Here is an 18,726-nt window from a genome sequence, read left to right on the forward strand (position 1 = left end):
CAGTTGGTTGAGCAGCTGCCTTCGGCTCAGGTCATGATCCTGGCGTCCTAGGATCAAGTCCCACATCGGGCTCCTTGCTCGGCAGGGAGCCTGCTTCTCCCTCTGCCTCTGCCTGACATCTGTCTGCCTGTGCTCGCTCTCTCTCCCTCTCTCTCTCTGACAAATAAATAAAATCTAAAAAAAAAAAAAAAAGAAAAAAAAAAAAAGAAACCACTTTCTAAAAAAAAAAAAAAAAAAAGAAGAAGGGTCATCTAGAGACAAAGGTCCACCACAGGGCGTTTTAAAACTAAAGTGACTGAGGGACCAAAATGAGAATTCCACAGCAAATGAAAACAGCTATTCCAGAGCAACCATCTACTGTCCAGGCCGTGTTCAAGCTCCTGTCCAAAACCAAGAATTCTAAAATTTGATTTTGCAATGTAACAGCAACATCTCTACACTGAGAAATAGCATGAAAAACTCTCTAAGTCAGACATATAAATTAGAATGGAATGAACATACAACTTGCATTTCTAGAACATTTTTCATCCATTTCAAATAACTTGAATGAGATAATTTTATTCTCTCATTTTATTAGCGCGATAAATACATAAAATTATTTCTACTTCACAAATAAAAGATGAGCCTAAAGAACTGTGGCTAACAATCAGAAGAATAAACAAAATGAAAAATGAATCTCATGTCATTTTATTCCTACAGAGAAGCTCTTACATTTTAAAGGAGTACAATTCAGAGATAGAATTTTCACCTTGGAACCAAAGTGTTAAGAAAAATGGGACAAAAGTGAAGTAAGCTAGAAATACAGGTATCAAGTCAAAGTTCACTAACCTTAAAAAAAAATTCACTAACCTTAAATGATGGGGGAGGAGGAAATAATATGAAAAATCCAGATTAGTTTATTTTTTTAAAAAGATTTTATTATTTATTTATTTGACAGAGAGAGAGATCACAACCAGGCAGAGAGAGAGGAAGGGAAGCAGGCTTCCCGCCGAGCAGAGAGCCCAATGCGGGGCTCAATCCCAGGACCCTGGGATCATGACCCGAGCCCGAGGGCAGAGGCTTTAACCCTCTGAGCCACCCAGGTGTCCCCAGATTAGTAGTTTAGAAGGCATAGATAGTTCTATTATTTCCATTTATTACACAAATACTCTACAGATAAACACTACCCGATAGGGTATAATAAGCCTAAACAAACAGCTCTCCTCCTCTGACATGACAAGCTGATCCTCCCCATCCTTCAACACTCAGAGAAAACTTTTTTACCATGAAGTTTTCCTTACAGATTACTCTAGTGTCCAAGATCTCTTGCCCTGCTGTGAATTCACAGCATCTTATCAACATTTTTAATTAGGCTATTTTTTATTCCACTTTGGGCCAGCTTTTGAACTAGTGACTCATACTGGCCTTTTTATTGTTTTCCTGTTCTTGAAGACAAGAGCACAGTCTTATAAATGATACCCAAAATCCTCTGTGCACAAAATCCACAGGAAAAAAACAGCCATGTTAAAATTAAAATGTATACGTCTTTCAAAGCAGTGTTATTTACAAAGTAGTGGGGATACAAGTCAGCTTGATTTTTGCCTTCATGGAACTCACATTTGAATCACCGATAATAAATGAGTCAACAGGCAACTGCTGAAATTACAATGTATGTTAACTGCCACAATGGGAATGTATAGTATTTTAAAACTACCTTTGGGGGTGCCTGGGTGGCTTAGTTGGTTAAACATCTGCCTTCCGCTCAGGTCATGATCAAGCCCCATGTGGGGCTCCCTGCTCAGCTGGGAGCCTGCTTCTCCCTTTCCTTCTGCCCCTCCCCCTGCTCATGTGGGCGTGCCAGCTCGCTCTCTCTCAATAAATAAAATCTTAAAAAAAAAAAAAAAGAAAAAAAAGAAAGGGGGCGCCTGGGTGGCTTAGTGGGTTAAAGCCTCTGCCTTAGGCTCAGGTCATGATCCCAGGGTCCTTGGATCAAGCCCCGCATCGGGCTCTCTGCTCGGCAGGGAGTCTGCTTCCCCCTCTCTCTCTCTGCCTGCCTCTCTGCCTACTTGTGATCTCTGTCAAATAAATAAATAAAATCTTTAAAAAAAAAAAAAAAGAAAAAAGAAAAAAAGAAAGAAAATAGGACTAGTTTATAGTAGGGTTTTTATACAACCTTTCAATTCAAGAACTCATTTGCCTCACACATATTTATCGATGCTACCAACACAAAGCCAATACTTCTAGACTTCTTTTTCACTTTCATTTAAGTAATGAGAAAAATCTGATCATTCTTACTAATGAAGAAACTGAATCCTTCAATCTGTTACCTACTCTCCCTGATTCTAACTCCTCTGAAAGCTGGTACCATATCTTATCTCATGCTTTTATCCCACTTAATGTCTGCCTCAGAATCTTTATGTGAAAAGCAGGCATTCAGTTAACACTTTTGGTTAAAAAGAATATCAGTATTTTGCTTCCAAAACCTGTATTTTCTTGAATATAGAGGAAAAAGAGTTAAAGAAACAAAAGTAAATAAACAGGAAAATAAAAAATAGAAAACCCCAGTAAATTAAGATGACATACTTTTAACACTTTACTAATAAGTATGGTTATAATACTGGTCCTCAACCTTTTCTAATAAATACCTTATAACCACACACTGAAAACCAAATTTATGCCATAAAATACTTTTCAGCTACTGTAAATTAAAATAAGGTCACTGGGGCGCCTGGGTGGCTCAGCGTGTTAAGCCTCTGCCTTTGGCTCAGGTCATGATCTCAGGGTCCTGGGATAGAGCCGCATCGGGCTCTCTGCTCAGCAGGGAGCCTGCTTCCTCCTCTCTCTGCCTGCCTCTCTGCCTACTTGTGATCTGTCAAATAAATAAATAAAATCTTTAAAATAAAATAAGGTCACTGACAAGCTTCTGAGAATTTTAATAAGTATCTAGGAAATATTGCATAGGTACTGAAAGAATTTTTTTGTTCTTAAATATTATTCATATCCCTGTGGTTTACATTCTGTAGTTATTAAGACAAGTATGACACATGCATCAAATAATGAAGTCTTTGTACACTGTCTATCTTGCCTAGTAGAATATATGTTCTGTCAGGGCAAACATTTGTTTTTATTCACCACTGTATCTTCAGTGCCTATAATGGTACTAGGCACCTGAGGGAACATCAATAAATATTTGTAGGAATAAAAGATAACCACGAGATAAATAACATAGTGGCCACAGGATAAATAAGTGGGACAGAATGAAGACAAAATTAATGTGAACTAGAGTAAGCAAAGAAGGGTTTGAGGAAAATAGCTCTTGGGGGAATATGAGGGTCTAGATGCATGTGGGCAGGGATGGCCTTAATAAACAAAAAAACGATGCCAGAAATGCAAATTGATAAATGTGAGAGTAATCATGGCATAGGAGGAGGGGAAAGGTTATGTGATGTAATAATTGTAAAGAATTATATTTACCACTAAAGCTATTCAGTGAATAAAAGGCTGGATTAAATAAGGTTAGAGCCTTTGGATTTAAATAAGGTCATGCCCTAGAGTTCTGTAGTTTCATCCTACACAAAGATAACCAGCTAAGGAGGTTAATGGAGGCTGAAATTCAGTCAGCTTGTCAAGTCCTAAGTTTTGGCATGAGGCTCTTCCTCACAGAAGGGAGACCTTTGGAAGGCAACCATGTGAAAGCAGAGGTACTTTCTGCCAATATCCATAAAGGTCCCATATAGACTAACAATAATGGGACACTGGAGGACAAGTGACTGTTTTGTTTCTAAGGGTAGTCAATAAACATTTACTGAACTGAAATGGAAGGACAGTGAGCTTCAAAGCACCTGAAAGACTAGCCAGGGACATTCACTCCACACCTTAAGCCTTCTCAAAATCCTAACTAGTTCCCTCAGATTTTTTCCTTACCAAAATCTACTTCATAATAAAGTCTGATAAACTTAATGATACAAAAATATAAATCATGCATAAGCACTATCAATGGCATTTGTATTTAGAAGAATCAAAACTTTCAGCATAAGGAATCAAGTGCTGTCTCTACTCAGGGATGCCTGGGTAGCTCACTCGGTTAAGCATCTGCCTTTGGCTCAGGTCATGATCCCAAGTCCTGGGGATCAAGACCCGCACTGGCCTTCTTGCTCGCGGGGGCCTGCTTCTCCCTCTTCCTCTCCACTCTCTCTCAAGTAAATAAATAAAATCTTTAAAGAAAAAAAAGGAATAAAGTGGCAAATGCTGGAAACTCTGATAGCAAAGATGAAAATGTACCACCTTACCCTATGAATTTTATATATATGAAAACCATATACATCTGTGGGGTGTGTGTGTGCATATATATATATATGTGTGTGTGTGTGTGTGTGTGCGTGTGTAAATATATATATATATGTAACTATATACAGAGAGAGTTACATACCTTCCTGCCAACCCTGGCACTAAATAAGGAATAAAGAGTTGGACCTGACAAGAGTAAGCCAGTAAGTTCTCCTGTGGCAAAGCACTTAGAAATCCTGGGTAAAACAGAAATGCCTTTTACAGAATACACAGCCGAACACTGAAAAAGTAAAATCAGGATGCCTGGGTGGCTCAGTCAGTTACGCATCCGCCTTCAGTTCAGGTCATGATCCCAGAGTCCTGGGATCAAGCCCCACATCAGGCTCCTTGCTCATCGGGGAGCCTGTTTCTCCTTCTGTTTGCCCCTCCCCTCTGCTTGTGCTTTCTCTTACTTTCTGACAAATAAATAAATAAAATCTTAAGAAAATAAATCACTGGGGGGGGAATGTTTAAGTGTGAATGGACAACTGCCCTAACTTCTAGATCACTGTTAATTTCACTAAGAGGCTTGTGTTTTACAACTCCTGGTTGGGAGTTAATTAAGCTTGGACTGAGGGACAGGAAGTTGGCAGGCAGTAAGATCTGCATAAAATTAGAACTCCTAAAGAGCTAAAAACTCAGAGAAAGAGTGATGGCAATCTCATCCTGGGTTCTGCTGGGATAAAAAAATATTTGAGAATTTATAACCTGTCTTTCAAACTTGGAATTTGCCATTAACACTACTACGCTGTTGTCTAATTAAACTGCAAAATGAGGAACAAAGAAATTAAAAAGCAGGTTCTGGCTGGTAACATCTCTGAATCACCTGGGAGAAGCTAAGATAAAACTGATTTATAGAGACATATGCTAACTAAGGCTTGTTAGAATTCTCAGAAATAAAGCACTCCTTATTCCCACCCACCCCACCCCACCAAAACTGACTTCAAAATCCCAAACTATAAAAAGCACAAATACACCAGTCATTCCAGAAAATGCAGCATACACAATAAGTAGCAGAATGAGACTTCCAACAACATCAGATAACAGAATGTACAACACAAAGACTGAACGCTAACCATGGACTTTGGTTTGTTAAAAAAAAAAAAAAAAAGAAAGAAAAGGAAAGGAAAAAAAAAAAAGCAGAGGGGCAACAGGGTGCCTCTGTTAGTTAACTGTGCAACTCTTGATTTCAGCTCAGATCATGATCTCAGGGTCATGGGACCAAGCATCACTACCGGCCCTGCACTGGGCATGGAGCCTGCTTGGAATTCTCTCTCTCCCTCTGCCCCATCTCCTAGCTTACAGGCTCCTGCTCACTCTCTCTCTCTCTCTCAAAAAAAAAAAAAAAAAAAAAAAAAAAAAAGGCAGAGAGCAATAGGAGTGATGAAGGGAGGTAGGGAAGGAAGGAGGTAAGGAGGTATAAAGGAACCTTAAATGCATATTGCTAAGTTAAAGAAACCAATATGAAAAATCTACATACTACATAATTCCTAGTATATGACAGACTAATGGCAAGATGTTAACAGGAAACTGGGGATTTGGGAGATATACCTGGGAGCTCTGTACTGTCCAATTTTTCTTAAACCATTTCTGCTTTTAAAAAAAAGTCTATTAATTTAACAAAAAGGCCTTTAGCATTTTTAAAACTGGATTGTCTCTTTATTGTTGACTTGTAGGAGTTTTTCATATAGCCTAGATTCAAGTCCTTTATAAGATTTTTGGTTTGCAAATACTTTCTCCCATTCTTTAAGTTGTTCTTTGGATGGAGTTGGATGAAATCTTATTTTTCTTTTGTAACTTATATTTTTGATGTCAAATGTAAGAAAAAATTACCTAATCCAAGGCCTTAAATATTTATTCCTGTATTTTCTTCTAAAATGTTATATTTTTAGCTATCATATTTAAGTTTATGATGTATTTAGAGTTAATTTTTAATATATGGTGTTAACGGTCAAACTTTGTCTTCTGCAAGTGGATATCCAGTTGTCAAAGACTCATTCACTGAAAAGATTATTCTTTCCCTCACTGAACTGTCTTGGTATTCATATAAATAATCATTTGTCTGTAAATGTGAAGGCTTATTCCTAGATTCTAGTCCACTGATCTTTCTATATTTTGCCAGTACCACATTGACTTTATTACTGTAACTTTTTAGTGAAGTGTGAGTCCTCCAACTTTGTTTGTTTTGTTCTTTTAAAGACAGAGAAGGCTCATGAGTGGGGGGGTGGCTGGCAGATGGAGAGGGAGAGAGAATCTTAAGCAGCTTCTAGCATGGAGCCCAATGCCAGGCTTGATCTCAAGACCCCGAGATCATGACCTAAGCCAAAATCAAGAGTCGGAAGCTCAACTGACTGAGCCATCCAGGTGGCCCTCTAACTTGTTCTTTTACAAGATTGTTTTGGCTATCTTGGGTCCCTCTATTTTCCACATGATTTTCAAGATCAGCCTCTTAGTTTCTGCAAAAGAGGAAGGCATAATTTTGACAGAGATAGCACTAAATCTGTTGATCAATTTGGACACCACCTTCATCTTAACAATAGCTTTGATATGCCTCAGGGAGAAAACGCATGTGTTAGATAAGCTTCCCTCAGGCTGTGCTACCATGCTGCTGGCTAGGAGTTCAATGTTAAGGAATCAACAATATATATTAAATAAGGTGTCTTTAACAGAAGCACACATAGAACAAAATTATGTATTGATCAGCTGACAAAAATGTCATGACCTAAGGCAGATAATGTTTCCTGCAGGAACCTAACCACATATTTCTCCTAGGAGCAATGGTTTCAGTATTTGGTAATTCCGTGTTTGCAGTTACCATATAGACCATAACTACCACAAATGACAAGAACTGCCTGTATTTGTAGTAGTTGAGTTATAATTCTTTGTCTAGTAAGTCCAAATATCTTGGTGTTCTTAGGAAAAGTTTCTACTAGCTGCTGTTTTCCCTGTGATGGACTATCATGTTTCTTTACATGGTAAGTGGTATTTTAAGTAACATACTGTGGCAATTGTGGAAATCAGATTCCCCCACATCTTTAGGGTTTTCTGTTGTTACTATTCGTTTAGTGACTTCCCTATTTATAATTCTGTAAAGTCTGTATTCTTTGTCATATGTATGGCCACTAGAGTCTCCACCTGGTTAGCTTAATGGTCAGCTACATGTTCAACATATTCAAGAGATTTACTTAAATGCATGAATAAGTTCCCGCTTTTGCCAAGCAGCTCTGTCTGCTGAGGCATACTTTCAATATTTCAGTAGGCAGTTTAAATTTTTGCCTTTTCATTCCCTACCTGTGCAGAGAGCCTCAAGGTATATAAGAGGTGAGGGATTAGGGCCATACTGGGCCATTCCTCACCAGACACATAGCTCTGTATATGCATGCTACCTTACAGAATTCTAGGAATATATGAGAGGTTTTCAAAATCCCCTATGGACATCCCATATCCCAGCTTTTCTTTTCAATATTTCGGCCAGTGTCATTAAGCCTGACTGGTAATGACTCCTCAGACAACTGTCTGAGGAAAACTGTCAAGTTAAACAATTACCACTGATTGTTTCTGACAAATACACTCAGAACAAAGCTTTTGGCATGGTGAGCTGTGAGTCAAATAAAGACAACTCTGGAGAATGGAGTTTTTCAGAAAGATGCCAGAAAGATAAAATACTGGTAATTCTCAGGGGACAGGAGAGTTCCAAAATCCATTCTGCTTCCTCAGTTGGCTGCTGGGCTGCTGGTTTTCATAACTACTGTAGTTTCAAAGGTGTTTGTTTTCAAGGTTACTGTGAAGCTGGGGAGGACATGAGAAGTAGGGCAAGTTAAAATGCCACCAATTTCACTGTTCTCAGTGAGATTCCTCTGTTTTCCTGGAATAAAACATCCTTGCTGTGAAGCTTTAGCTAATTTCTGGGGTTCTGAAAAAGTTAATCTTATTCGCTTTCTGGTTTCAAATGCTGATGACTTGGATCTTTTCATTTCCAACTCAGACCTCTCCCTCTTAGTCTCACAGTACGTGAATACTGTCTCCTTTCTTCTCCCTTTCGTCTTGTTCATTGTTATACCCCTAGTGTCTAACAGAGTACTCCAATGAATATATGTTAAGTGACTGGAAAGCAGATCTATACTATTTCTTACAATAATATGTAAATGTAAAATGATCTCAAAACAAAGTAACTTTTTTTTTTTAAATTTATTTATTTAAGAGAGAGAGCATGCAAGGCCATGTGGGGGTGCCACAGGGACAAAAAATCTTAAGCAGACTCTGTGCTGAGGGCATAGCCCATCACAAGGCTCAGCTCATGACCCTGAGACTGCAACCTGAGCCAAAACCAAGAGCTGGATGCTTAACCAACTGTGCCACCCAGGCATCCCAATGTCTACTTTCATTTTTTTCTCCTATTTTTTTTTTCTACTTTCATTTTAAGAAGAAAAGAAAAAAGATAACCTTGGATATTGTAGAAAATGAACCTTGGGGACAAGAACAGATGCAATTAGAAGACTTTCATAATAATCAGTCAATTGAACACCAATGGTATAACAGGTAGCCAAGTGGCATACAAGAGAAGGTGAGCACAGGCAGGATTTCTGCCTTCTTGTTTTCATGATTAGGCTACCAAGGTAAACTAGTATTCTGGCCAGTGCCATTTCTGAAATATTTTATCATTTATCTTTCTCTAGCGGTTTTCAATTTAGTATTTTTCTGATCAGTTCTGAGACATAATGCAAAGAATTTGTTACTCATAACAGACTTTTAGAACTGGGGCACCTGGGAAGATATCTCTTCAGACCTATTTAAAAGAACTCTGCCTTAGGAGAGAAAATATTTAAGTAGGCAAATCTTCAATTTCTTCATATAGCCTTTTGACCTTTAATGTATTTTTTGAGTGTACCATTCATTTCCCATATAATGAAATTAAATTATATAGATTTTAATTTTAATTATACACTGTTATTATTCCTTATTTAGGATCCATCTTAATCATCTTATTTAAGCTACACCTGAAATTTCTATGATCCTGTTTACTTTTTCTTCTACTCCCAAACTGAATTCTCAATGGGTCCTGTTTATATGTATTTGCTCTGTTTATCATCTATACCTAGTGATTGTGTCAATTCCCAAGTGTTAGACTAGTGAGTAAATTAAGTCCTGTTTGTCTTTTCATTTCCCCATCACCAGAAGAAACAAACCTCTCCTGCTGTGTCTATTAACATCAGACACTGAAGATACAGTTCATTCAGGGATTAAAACTGAAATGGACTTCTATTTTAACTATGCCAGGAGTTTTACTGACAGATTCCTTGGCTTTTCATATATAAAAGAAATGTTCCATATTTAAAACATCATTATCCTTATATTACATGTGGAAAACTTGATCTCTGAACAGATTTCCTCTTTTAGTAATGAAAAAAACATAGGAAACATTCACATGGGACACTAGGCCACAGCCAAGTCTATAACTTTAATTAAAAACCTTTCATCTATAAAATTAATAGCAATATCATCTCATTCAACTCTAAATGAAACTAGAATTTGAGGATTCCACTGAGTTCTGAATTTGGGGTTCTGAATTCTGGCTTTCAAGGTGATCTCCTCAATTAATCTTAATTGTATGTGTCTGGCTAAATCTTCCCCAGCAGAGGTTTCTGATTACACACACCCATTACAGTGATACCCACAGGAGCCAACATACAAGTACTTTTATTCCCAGCTGTTGCTCAAGTTAATTTGACTCTTCTCCTGAACTCAGTTGAAGTAGATGGCAAATGTGTATAGAACTCCGTTACCTTAGAACATATGCTGATTTTAAACTCCAATTAATGAACATCTAGTGATTCAATAGTACTTTTCCAAAGCAAATTTTTAAAATTCTCTTTAATTCTGTGTCAGAATTGCAAAAGAAAACATCCCTGGAGAAGAGACTAATTATGACGGTAGCAGTGAAATAATTTTATGATGTGTGTTAAATGTTTTTACATTGATATAGTTAACTAATTAATCCCAAACATTATAAAACTGTTTTAAATCACATCTATACATAAATATATAAATACAAACAGAACGATATACCACTAAGATATTTCCTATTTTAACATGGCTCACCATGTTTACCAACTGGAAATAAGTTGTACTGTACAGCCAGGAAGCAAGGAGATCTATGTTATAACCTGAGTTTGAACTCTCTAATTAGTTTAATGCAGGTAGGGCCTTGGAAACATTATCATCTTGGCCTCAGTTTCACCAGTAAAACATGAAGGGTTACACTAAATGATATTTAATGTCTGCTATACACTGGAAAATCTGATTCTTGTAGACTAGAGGCCAGCCAACATTTTTTATAAAGTATCAGATATAAAATATTTACAGCTTTGTGGGCCTGGTAGTTTCTGTTACAGCTACTCAACTCTGCCACTGTAGAGTAAAAACAGCCCCAAATGATAAACAAATAGACATGACTGTGTTCCAATAAAACTTTATTTACAAAAGCATGCAGCTGGGGTGGATTTGGCCCACAGGCCATAGTTTTCCAATCTCTGTTGTGGAAAGATCAAATCACATTTCCTCTAACCCTGTTCCCTACAAACTCAACAAATTTGCTAAAAGGAATTAATTATGTAACTTCAGGGGGAAAATCCTGTTTTGTTGTCTTGTTATCAATAAACTGGGACAGGTCATGAATAAAACAAAGCCAATTATTCTCCCAAGTCCTCCCTGTTGTCCACACCTCTGCCACTCTAGTCAGTTAGCAGAACACTGCCATTCTTCCGGTCTCCCAGGCCCTATGAGCCTCTTGACAGCGTCTCTGCACATTATCTTCTTAATTCGGTCCTGTCACCAAATCCTGTTCTTTCTCCTCTTGCTAAATGCGACCTCTTCTAAACCCAATATACCCTTTCTAAGCTTCCTAAAACACAGTTTGAGTCATTTTTTACTTCCCACCTTCAAAACCTTCCTACGTTCTACTGCAAAAATCTTTCTTTAAAGAAAAAATTATTATTTATTTTTTTTAAATGACTTTATTTGAGTGAGAGAGAGTGTGCACACTAGCAGTGGGGAGGAGCAGAGGAAGAGGGAGCAGCAGACTACCCACTGAGCAGGGAGCCCAATGCAGGGCTCGATTCCAGGACTCCAGGATCACGACCTGAGTGGAAGGCAGATGATTAACTGAGAGCCACCCAAGCACCCCAATGTGTATTTATTTGAGAGAGAGAGTACATGTAAGCAGAAGAAAGGGTTGAGGGGAGGGAGAGAGAATCTCAAGCAGACTCCACACTGAGTACAGAGCCTGGTGTGGGGCTTGATCCCATGACTCTGCGATCATGACCTGAGCTGAAACCAAGAGCTGGATGCTCAACTGACTGAGCCACAAAATGCCCCTCAAATCTAGAGTCCCAAAAGGTCTCCCCACCCAAAAGGTCTTATTTCTCATAAGACCTCAACACGTATACTCTGCCATGGCCAGCTGTGCTCTACTGGGCCCCTGTAATGTACACATTCATTTATCTGACTTTACTATCACAGGCAGTTATCCTAAAACCATTCTTTCTACTTATCCAAACCCTACCATCATTTCAAGGTCTAACTAAAGGATAGATTTTTATAAAACTTTATATGCCAGTCTGCAAAGATTCTACACTTCTCCTGAATTTAGGGGCAGTAGCATATAGCTTAGTATTTATTTCTAGAATTGTTTCTGGCAACCAAACTAGGTAATACATATTCTTCTGTTTTTGCTAATGTCTCATACAATGCTACAAACAAAGTAAGGTTTAAATAAACAAAGGCTGAGACATTAAAGGAAAAGTTGTTATTATTACAGAATGAAGAGGAATCAATTCATGTCTAGCATTTTCACTTCTTCTGAATTCTTCTGGCATATACCAAGCGCTGAATATAACCATTACTGTAATTTAACCTGATTAAGTTTCCCAAACACAAAATATTGCAGCTGTTATTAGAGGTAAGCAGTCTCTTATCTCCTTACCCTTCCCAACAATGCAAATAAATAAATTAGCATACAGGTTTATAGTTAGTCCCTCATGAATGCCTATTATGCTAAGTATTCTTCTCGAATGTAGAGATACAGCAGTGAACCAACCTATGTCCCCATCCTTACAGTTTTCAATCTAGTGGGAGGAAAGAGAAGCAGCAAATATGAAGTCTAGTGGAAGCAGTAATACAAACGCAAAGAAGAAACAGGCATGTAAGGGAACAGAGAATGAAAGGGACCATTTTAGATGTATCGGTATTTATTTCTAATAAGGGCAACAGGTATTACTTGAAAAACAGCACAGTGTAGGGGGGACAGCATACTATTTTAGATGGAACAGTGAGGATGGTCTCTCTGGTATGGCAACATTGAGGAGGAATGTGAATGATGTTAAAGGAACAAGCCATCCAAATGATCTTACGGAAGGGCATTCCAGGCAGAAGAAATGGCAATTATAAAGCTCTAAGGCAGGAATGTGCTTGGTTTGTTTAAACAACAGCAAAGATAGGGTGCTAGAGAGCAGTGAGCATTAAGTTGTACAAGATACTGTCAGAGATATTTATAGAAGTAGCCAGAGGCCATCCCACACAGAATAAAGGCTTCTGGATTTATTCTGAAGAAGATGGAAAGCTGCTGAGTGGTTCTGATCAAGGGAATGACATGGCCCCACTTAAATTTTAAAGAGATTATTCTAGTTACTTTTGGGAAGATAAAATGTAGAGGGCAAGAGTGAAAACAAGTAGGCCAGTTCAGAGGCTTGTGGATTCATCTTTGTAACCCCAATGCCTAAGATACCATTTGGCATATAAACTCTTAGGTATTTATCACCTAGGATAATATTTATTCTGTATCTGTTATATAATATTAGCAATCATATACCAAACTCAGGTTTGAATCTCAGCTTAATCACTTTCATGTAAGCACAAACTTACTACTTGAACTGAGCCTCACTTTCCTCACTAATAAAATGGAGTTGTGAGAACTGAATGTGACAATCTAGATAAAGCATTTAGCATAGTGCTTAACATATAGTAAGGACTCAAAAAAATGAAAGCTGGTTATTCACTACCTGCCTACCTCCACTTCTTAACAGAGACTAGACAGCTATAGACTTCATTCAGAAGAAAGCTCATTAAAACAAAGCCCTAATATCAGGAAAATCAGGAGCTTAATTATAGACATGTGAAGTCTGAGATGCTATTAGCCATGCCAGTAGAGACAGTGATTAGGCAGCTGGATAGGAGTCTGAATTCAGAGCACAGGGCTAGGCTGGAGATTTCACATTCTGACCATAGTTGGTATTTAAAGTCATGAGTCTAAAAGAGATTACTAACAGAGTATGTATAGGTAAAAACAGAGGACACACAAGGAGAGTCTTAGAGTACTCCAACATTTACTCATCAGAGAGATGAGGAGGAAGAGCGAGGTAGAACTGACAAAGACTAACCCGTCAAGTGCATAGAAAACCAAAAGAATGTGATATCCTAGAATCTAAGTGAGAAAACTGTTAAAAGTTTAAAAGACAAACAAGTCAGACGAGGTAAGATGAATAGTGAGAAATCATCATGAATACATGAGAAATCATCACCACTGCGATGTGGTGGACTGGCAGGGGTGAATGCCATAGTACAATGTGTTCAAGGAGAGGGGCACCTGGGTGGCTCAGCACAGAGTCTGCTTGAGATTGTCTCTCTCTCTTCCTCTGCTTCTCCCTATCTTGAGCTCTAAATAAATAAAAGCTTATAAAACAAATAATGTGTTCAAAGAGAAAAATGTTATAGAATAGTAAACTCACACAATTTGTTCAAGAAATTATGCTGAAAGGCCAGGAGAAAAATCGGGCAGTCTCTGGAAGGGGAAGTGGAATCTTTTTAAAGATGAAAGAAAGAACAGCATAAATTCTGACAGGATGGTTTCAGCAGTGGGATCTAACTGATGATGCAGGAGAGAAAAGAAGTACGGTAGCATTATTCTTGAGGGGGTGACAGCAGATGGGATGTGGTACTGAAGTCAAGGGGACTGCCTTGTGTAGAAGAACAGATAGTTATCTTTGGTAATGAAAGCAAAGGTGTGCATGCATAGATACAGGTACCGGAACAGATGTCATGGAAGCAGCTTATGGAAATTCTCTTTGAACTGCCTCAATTTCCTCAGAGAAAATAGGGAGAAAGTTCATCAATGGAAAGTGCAATGGGGCAGAAGGCATTCCAGTATCGGTTTGAAGAAAAATGACAAAGTATGAAATAGTAATCTATGAAGTAGAAAGAGAATGGCTTTAAAAAATTTAGTGTGACTGACTGGTACAGGTAAAGACATAGAGGCAGTAAAGATTTAGGGATAATCAGGATGCTGGTTAGTCAAATTAAGTACAATTAAGGGAGAAACCAGTAGAGAAAGTGAGGGAGTGATAATTTTGACTGACTATGGAAAAACAGAGTAAGGAGGGAAGTGAGTACATGAGAAGGATGAGGGAGAGTGACACAGGTGAAGGATCAACAGATTTTTGGTCCTGGGGAATGAGGGAGGTAGAAAGAGAGTTGCATTTGGAGTAGGAAATTATATATAAAACTGTAAGCTGAAATTGTCATTAAAGTTTAAGAATTACCATGTCATAAAGCCAGATCTTTGGGATTCTTACCTTTAATAAGAAAAGTTCAGTGTACAGGTAAAATGAGAATCCATGTATCAGATCTAAGAGAATTATAGGTAGATGATGGAACATAGCTAGGAATTCCTCATCTTTCTCCATATAATTTATCAAAAACTATTAGAGAAAGCAAATTCCAACTTTTTTAAAGACAATGATTCAGGTTAAAAAAATGCAATCTGACTGATAAAATAGGTTTTTAAAAAGACTCAACTGTTCTTATTTTCCATGGTAACCAGCTTATCCACTTAGTAATAGCTCAAAATGTATTCATGGGTTCTAAAGTCCTACACTTCTCTGCTTACATGTATGAAGTAACTTAAACTACAGCAAAGCGCCATTCTGTTTAGTTTATCTTTTGATGTCAGTAATAATTTCTACATTCCCCAAACACAGAGAAATCAATTTAAAAAAAATAACTTTCACATTTAAAGATTTCAGAGCAAACCATTGCCCAAACACATAAATACCCATCTGCATATTTCTACTTTTCAAATCCACCTACAAGACAAACTTTATATTCGAACCGTTGAACAGTTATATGCAATTAAAAACGGCACTTTTCAGTAGTCAGAAAAAACATGAGTCTTGGTTTTCATCCTGCCCTGCAACATTTATCAAAATCTACTTAGTAACTGTGAACGACAAGAGTGGTTATTTGCTTTACTCACCTCCTTGATGGCATCTTCATTAGGGAGAATGGAACATAAGCATGTTATATAGGCTTGCTGAAAAGATGACACATTTGAAATTTCTTTAGATTCTGCACACAGTTTTGATAAAGCAGTGGCCTGAGGGATGCAGTTAGATTTCAACAAATGTTTTATTCGCATCTGCAGAAAGGAAGGTCCTTCTTGTGCAATCAATTTATTGACTAGAAAAAAGGAAAAATAAGAATTTGATAACATTACCTCATAATACATCAAGGTTAAGTTCAAAGTGATCAAAGTTTGATACCTTCTGTTGCTGGTTAGTTATATCAGCTGAATAAAAGTTCAGCTGATATAACTTGGGAAATTTATTCTGATCTCAATATTCATCTAATAGAGCATAGAGCAAAATAAATTAAATTTGCTAATGATTCCCACATTACTGAGTAGTTTTATTCTGAACACCAAACCTCTTAATAAAACTACTAACATTTTATCAAAATTAATTATTTGACTTTCTCCTCCCTCTCTTCTGACCAGGATATTAAGGAATACGGAAATGATCTGTAAGCACAAGTGCAAGAAAAAGAAGTAACCCATGGAACATTAACAACTACCATGTGAACACTTTTATGAGGTACCAAGCTTTAGGCTGAATGTTTCTATATACCTTTCATTTATTCTTCACACCACCACCAAGGCAAGTATTATTATCCCCACTTTAAGGTTAGGAAAATTAATATTCAGAGAAATTAGGTAACTTGCCAAGGATTCCAAAGCCAGTGGTGTTCTTTCCTCTAAACCAGGAATTTCTCAAAGTGTGTTCCACCGACCAAAAGACCTGAGAGATAGTCCTAGAAAAAAAAAGGATTCCTTGGTCAAATCTCTGAACAGTCCTGCAATAAAGAAAACTGTTCACTTTTATTTAACCCAATGTCTCCCAAACTGATTTGACCAGAGAACCCTTTTACACATATTATTAGTACAATGTAAAATATATGTTCCTGGTTCAGTACACACTTTGAAAAACGCTGCTCTGAGCGGTACTAAGTATTAGGCATTTGAACACTGACTTTTACCGTGTTCCAGACAATCCCTCAATTTATGAAAAGCAGATACTCAACGAGCATATGACATCATTACACACCATTATTTAAAAAATAGAGGTAAGAATATTGTATGTCAAGACAAGTCAGGAGCGAACAAATTGCTTTAGGTGTTTCATCTAAAATAGTGCTTCTCAAACTTGAAAGTGCCTTCTGAATAACCAGGGGTTATTTGTTAAAATGCAGATTCTAATTTAGTAGGTCTGGAATGCGACCCGAGATTTTGCTTTTCTTTCTTTCTTTCTTTCTTTTTTTTTTAAGATTTTATTTATCTGTCAGAGAGAGAGAGGGAGAGAGAGCGAGCACAGGCAGACAGAATGGCAGGCAGAGGGAGAAGCAGGTTCCCTGACAAGCAAGGAGCCCGATGTGGGACTCGATCCCAGGACGCTGGGATCATGACCTGAGCCGAAGGCAGCTGCTTAACCAACTGAGCCACCCAGGCGTCCCGAGATTTTGCTTTTCTAACAAGCCTCTCAGATGATACCCATGCTGCCTTGCCCACAGGCCATATATGGAGTAGAAATCATTAATATTAATGATAAGCCACTGCAGGGAGAGGGATAAACCACTGGCCCAGTCTTAGCTACATCAAAACGAACTGTACAGTTTTTTTTTTCAAAGTTTTATTTAAATTCTAACTAATTGATCTTCGTCTCTTGAGCGTTGACCCCCTTGCCTTCTCCTCTTTCACAGTGAAGTGTGGAGTAATCTTTCTTTTTTTTTTTTTTTTTAAGATTTTATTTATTTATTTGACAGAGAGAAATCACAAGTAAGCAGAGAGGCAGGCAGAGAGAGAGGAGGAAGCAGGCTCCCTGCTGAGCAGAAAGCCCGATGTGGGGCTCGAACCCAGGACCTGGGATCATGACCTGAGCCGAAGGCAGCGGCTTAACCCACTGAGCCACCCAGGCGCCCCTGGAGTAATCTTTCATCCCTAGGTATAGGGATTGCTGACCATTCCCAGCATGTGGTGACCCCAACATGACCATCTTGCAATGGACACCGTACAGACCCCACCCCCGGCCCTGAAAATGAAAAGTCTGTGCACAATAAGTTGGCATCGGGTCATGGCCGAGTGTGGGGAAGTTTTAGGCTTAGGTATTTTTATGGAATTAAAAGTTCTCTAAGAACTCCAGATACAGGGCTAGGCCTCTCTCTTGAACAGCGACAATACATGTTTTAAAGCAACTTTTAAAGGTTAACGGGGCTACTATAAATGAGAAACAGCTCCTTAAGCTGAGCACGGCCTCTGTAATGGAGGACCAACTTGGGGTTTGTTACAGGTTGTTACTAAACTGAAACCATGGTTCCCTGACGGAGGAATGTTAGATTTAGAAGTATGGAAGAGAACTGGAAAGAATGTGAAACACTGCCATAAGCAAGGTAAAAAGGTATGCCTTGCTTCTTACTATCTGAGGTCTAGTCAGGTCTGCTCTGGTCCCTTTACATACTGAGGACAATTCAAACGTCTTTAAAGAAAAAGAAGGGGAACTACAACTCCTCTGGCTCCCCAAATTTGCCGTTTAACTTCTCAAGTTGGACACAACAAAGAGGAAGAGCTCCCTCTTACCCTGACTAGGAAATTCCACCACCTTGCCCCCTTTGCCCTCCACTTGGTTGATTCTTACTGGGGGCTACATCTAGCAAGCAATACTTCATGGGACTGTTTCCTAGGCTAGAAGTTGGCTGTAAAGATTACATGTGTTGGAATGTTACTTAGACCATGATGGGCTATCTTTGTTTTCCATCAATGTCCTCTACTAACTACTTAACCTATAAAATTGGACAATTTCCCCTTTGTAAAACTTCTAGGGTTTTCCATGGATTAAAAACAGCAGGTTCGGGGCACCTGGGTGGCTCAGTGGGTTAAGCCGCTGCCTTCGGCTCAGGTCATGATCTCAGGGTCCTGGGATCGAGTCCCACATCGGGCTCTCTGCTCAGCAGGGAGCCTGCTTCCCTCTCTCTCTCTCTCTCTCTCTGCCTGCCTCTCCATCTACTTGTGATCTCTCTCTGTCAAATAAATAAAATAAAATC

The 18,726-nt window shown here is 38.4% G+C and overlaps 1 protein-coding gene across 1 annotated transcript in view; it reads right to left on the reverse strand.

The window, feature by feature from the left end:
• The window catches only part of RLF (RLF zinc finger), a 94,703-nt gene that overhangs the window by 26,059 nt on the left and 49,918 nt on the right, over positions 1-18,726 (reverse strand). The window contains exon 5 of the mRNA XM_047726434.1: positions 15,611-15,813. Coding sequence (XP_047582390.1) covers positions 15,611-15,813 — 203 coding nt within the window. The remainder of the gene's footprint in view (positions 1-15,610; positions 15,814-18,726) is intronic.

This window comes from Lutra lutra, chromosome 4 (genome assembly GCF_902655055.1).
Source record: "Lutra lutra chromosome 4, mLutLut1.2, whole genome shotgun sequence".
Classification (NCBI taxonomy): domain Eukaryota; kingdom Metazoa; phylum Chordata; class Mammalia; order Carnivora; family Mustelidae; genus Lutra; species Lutra lutra.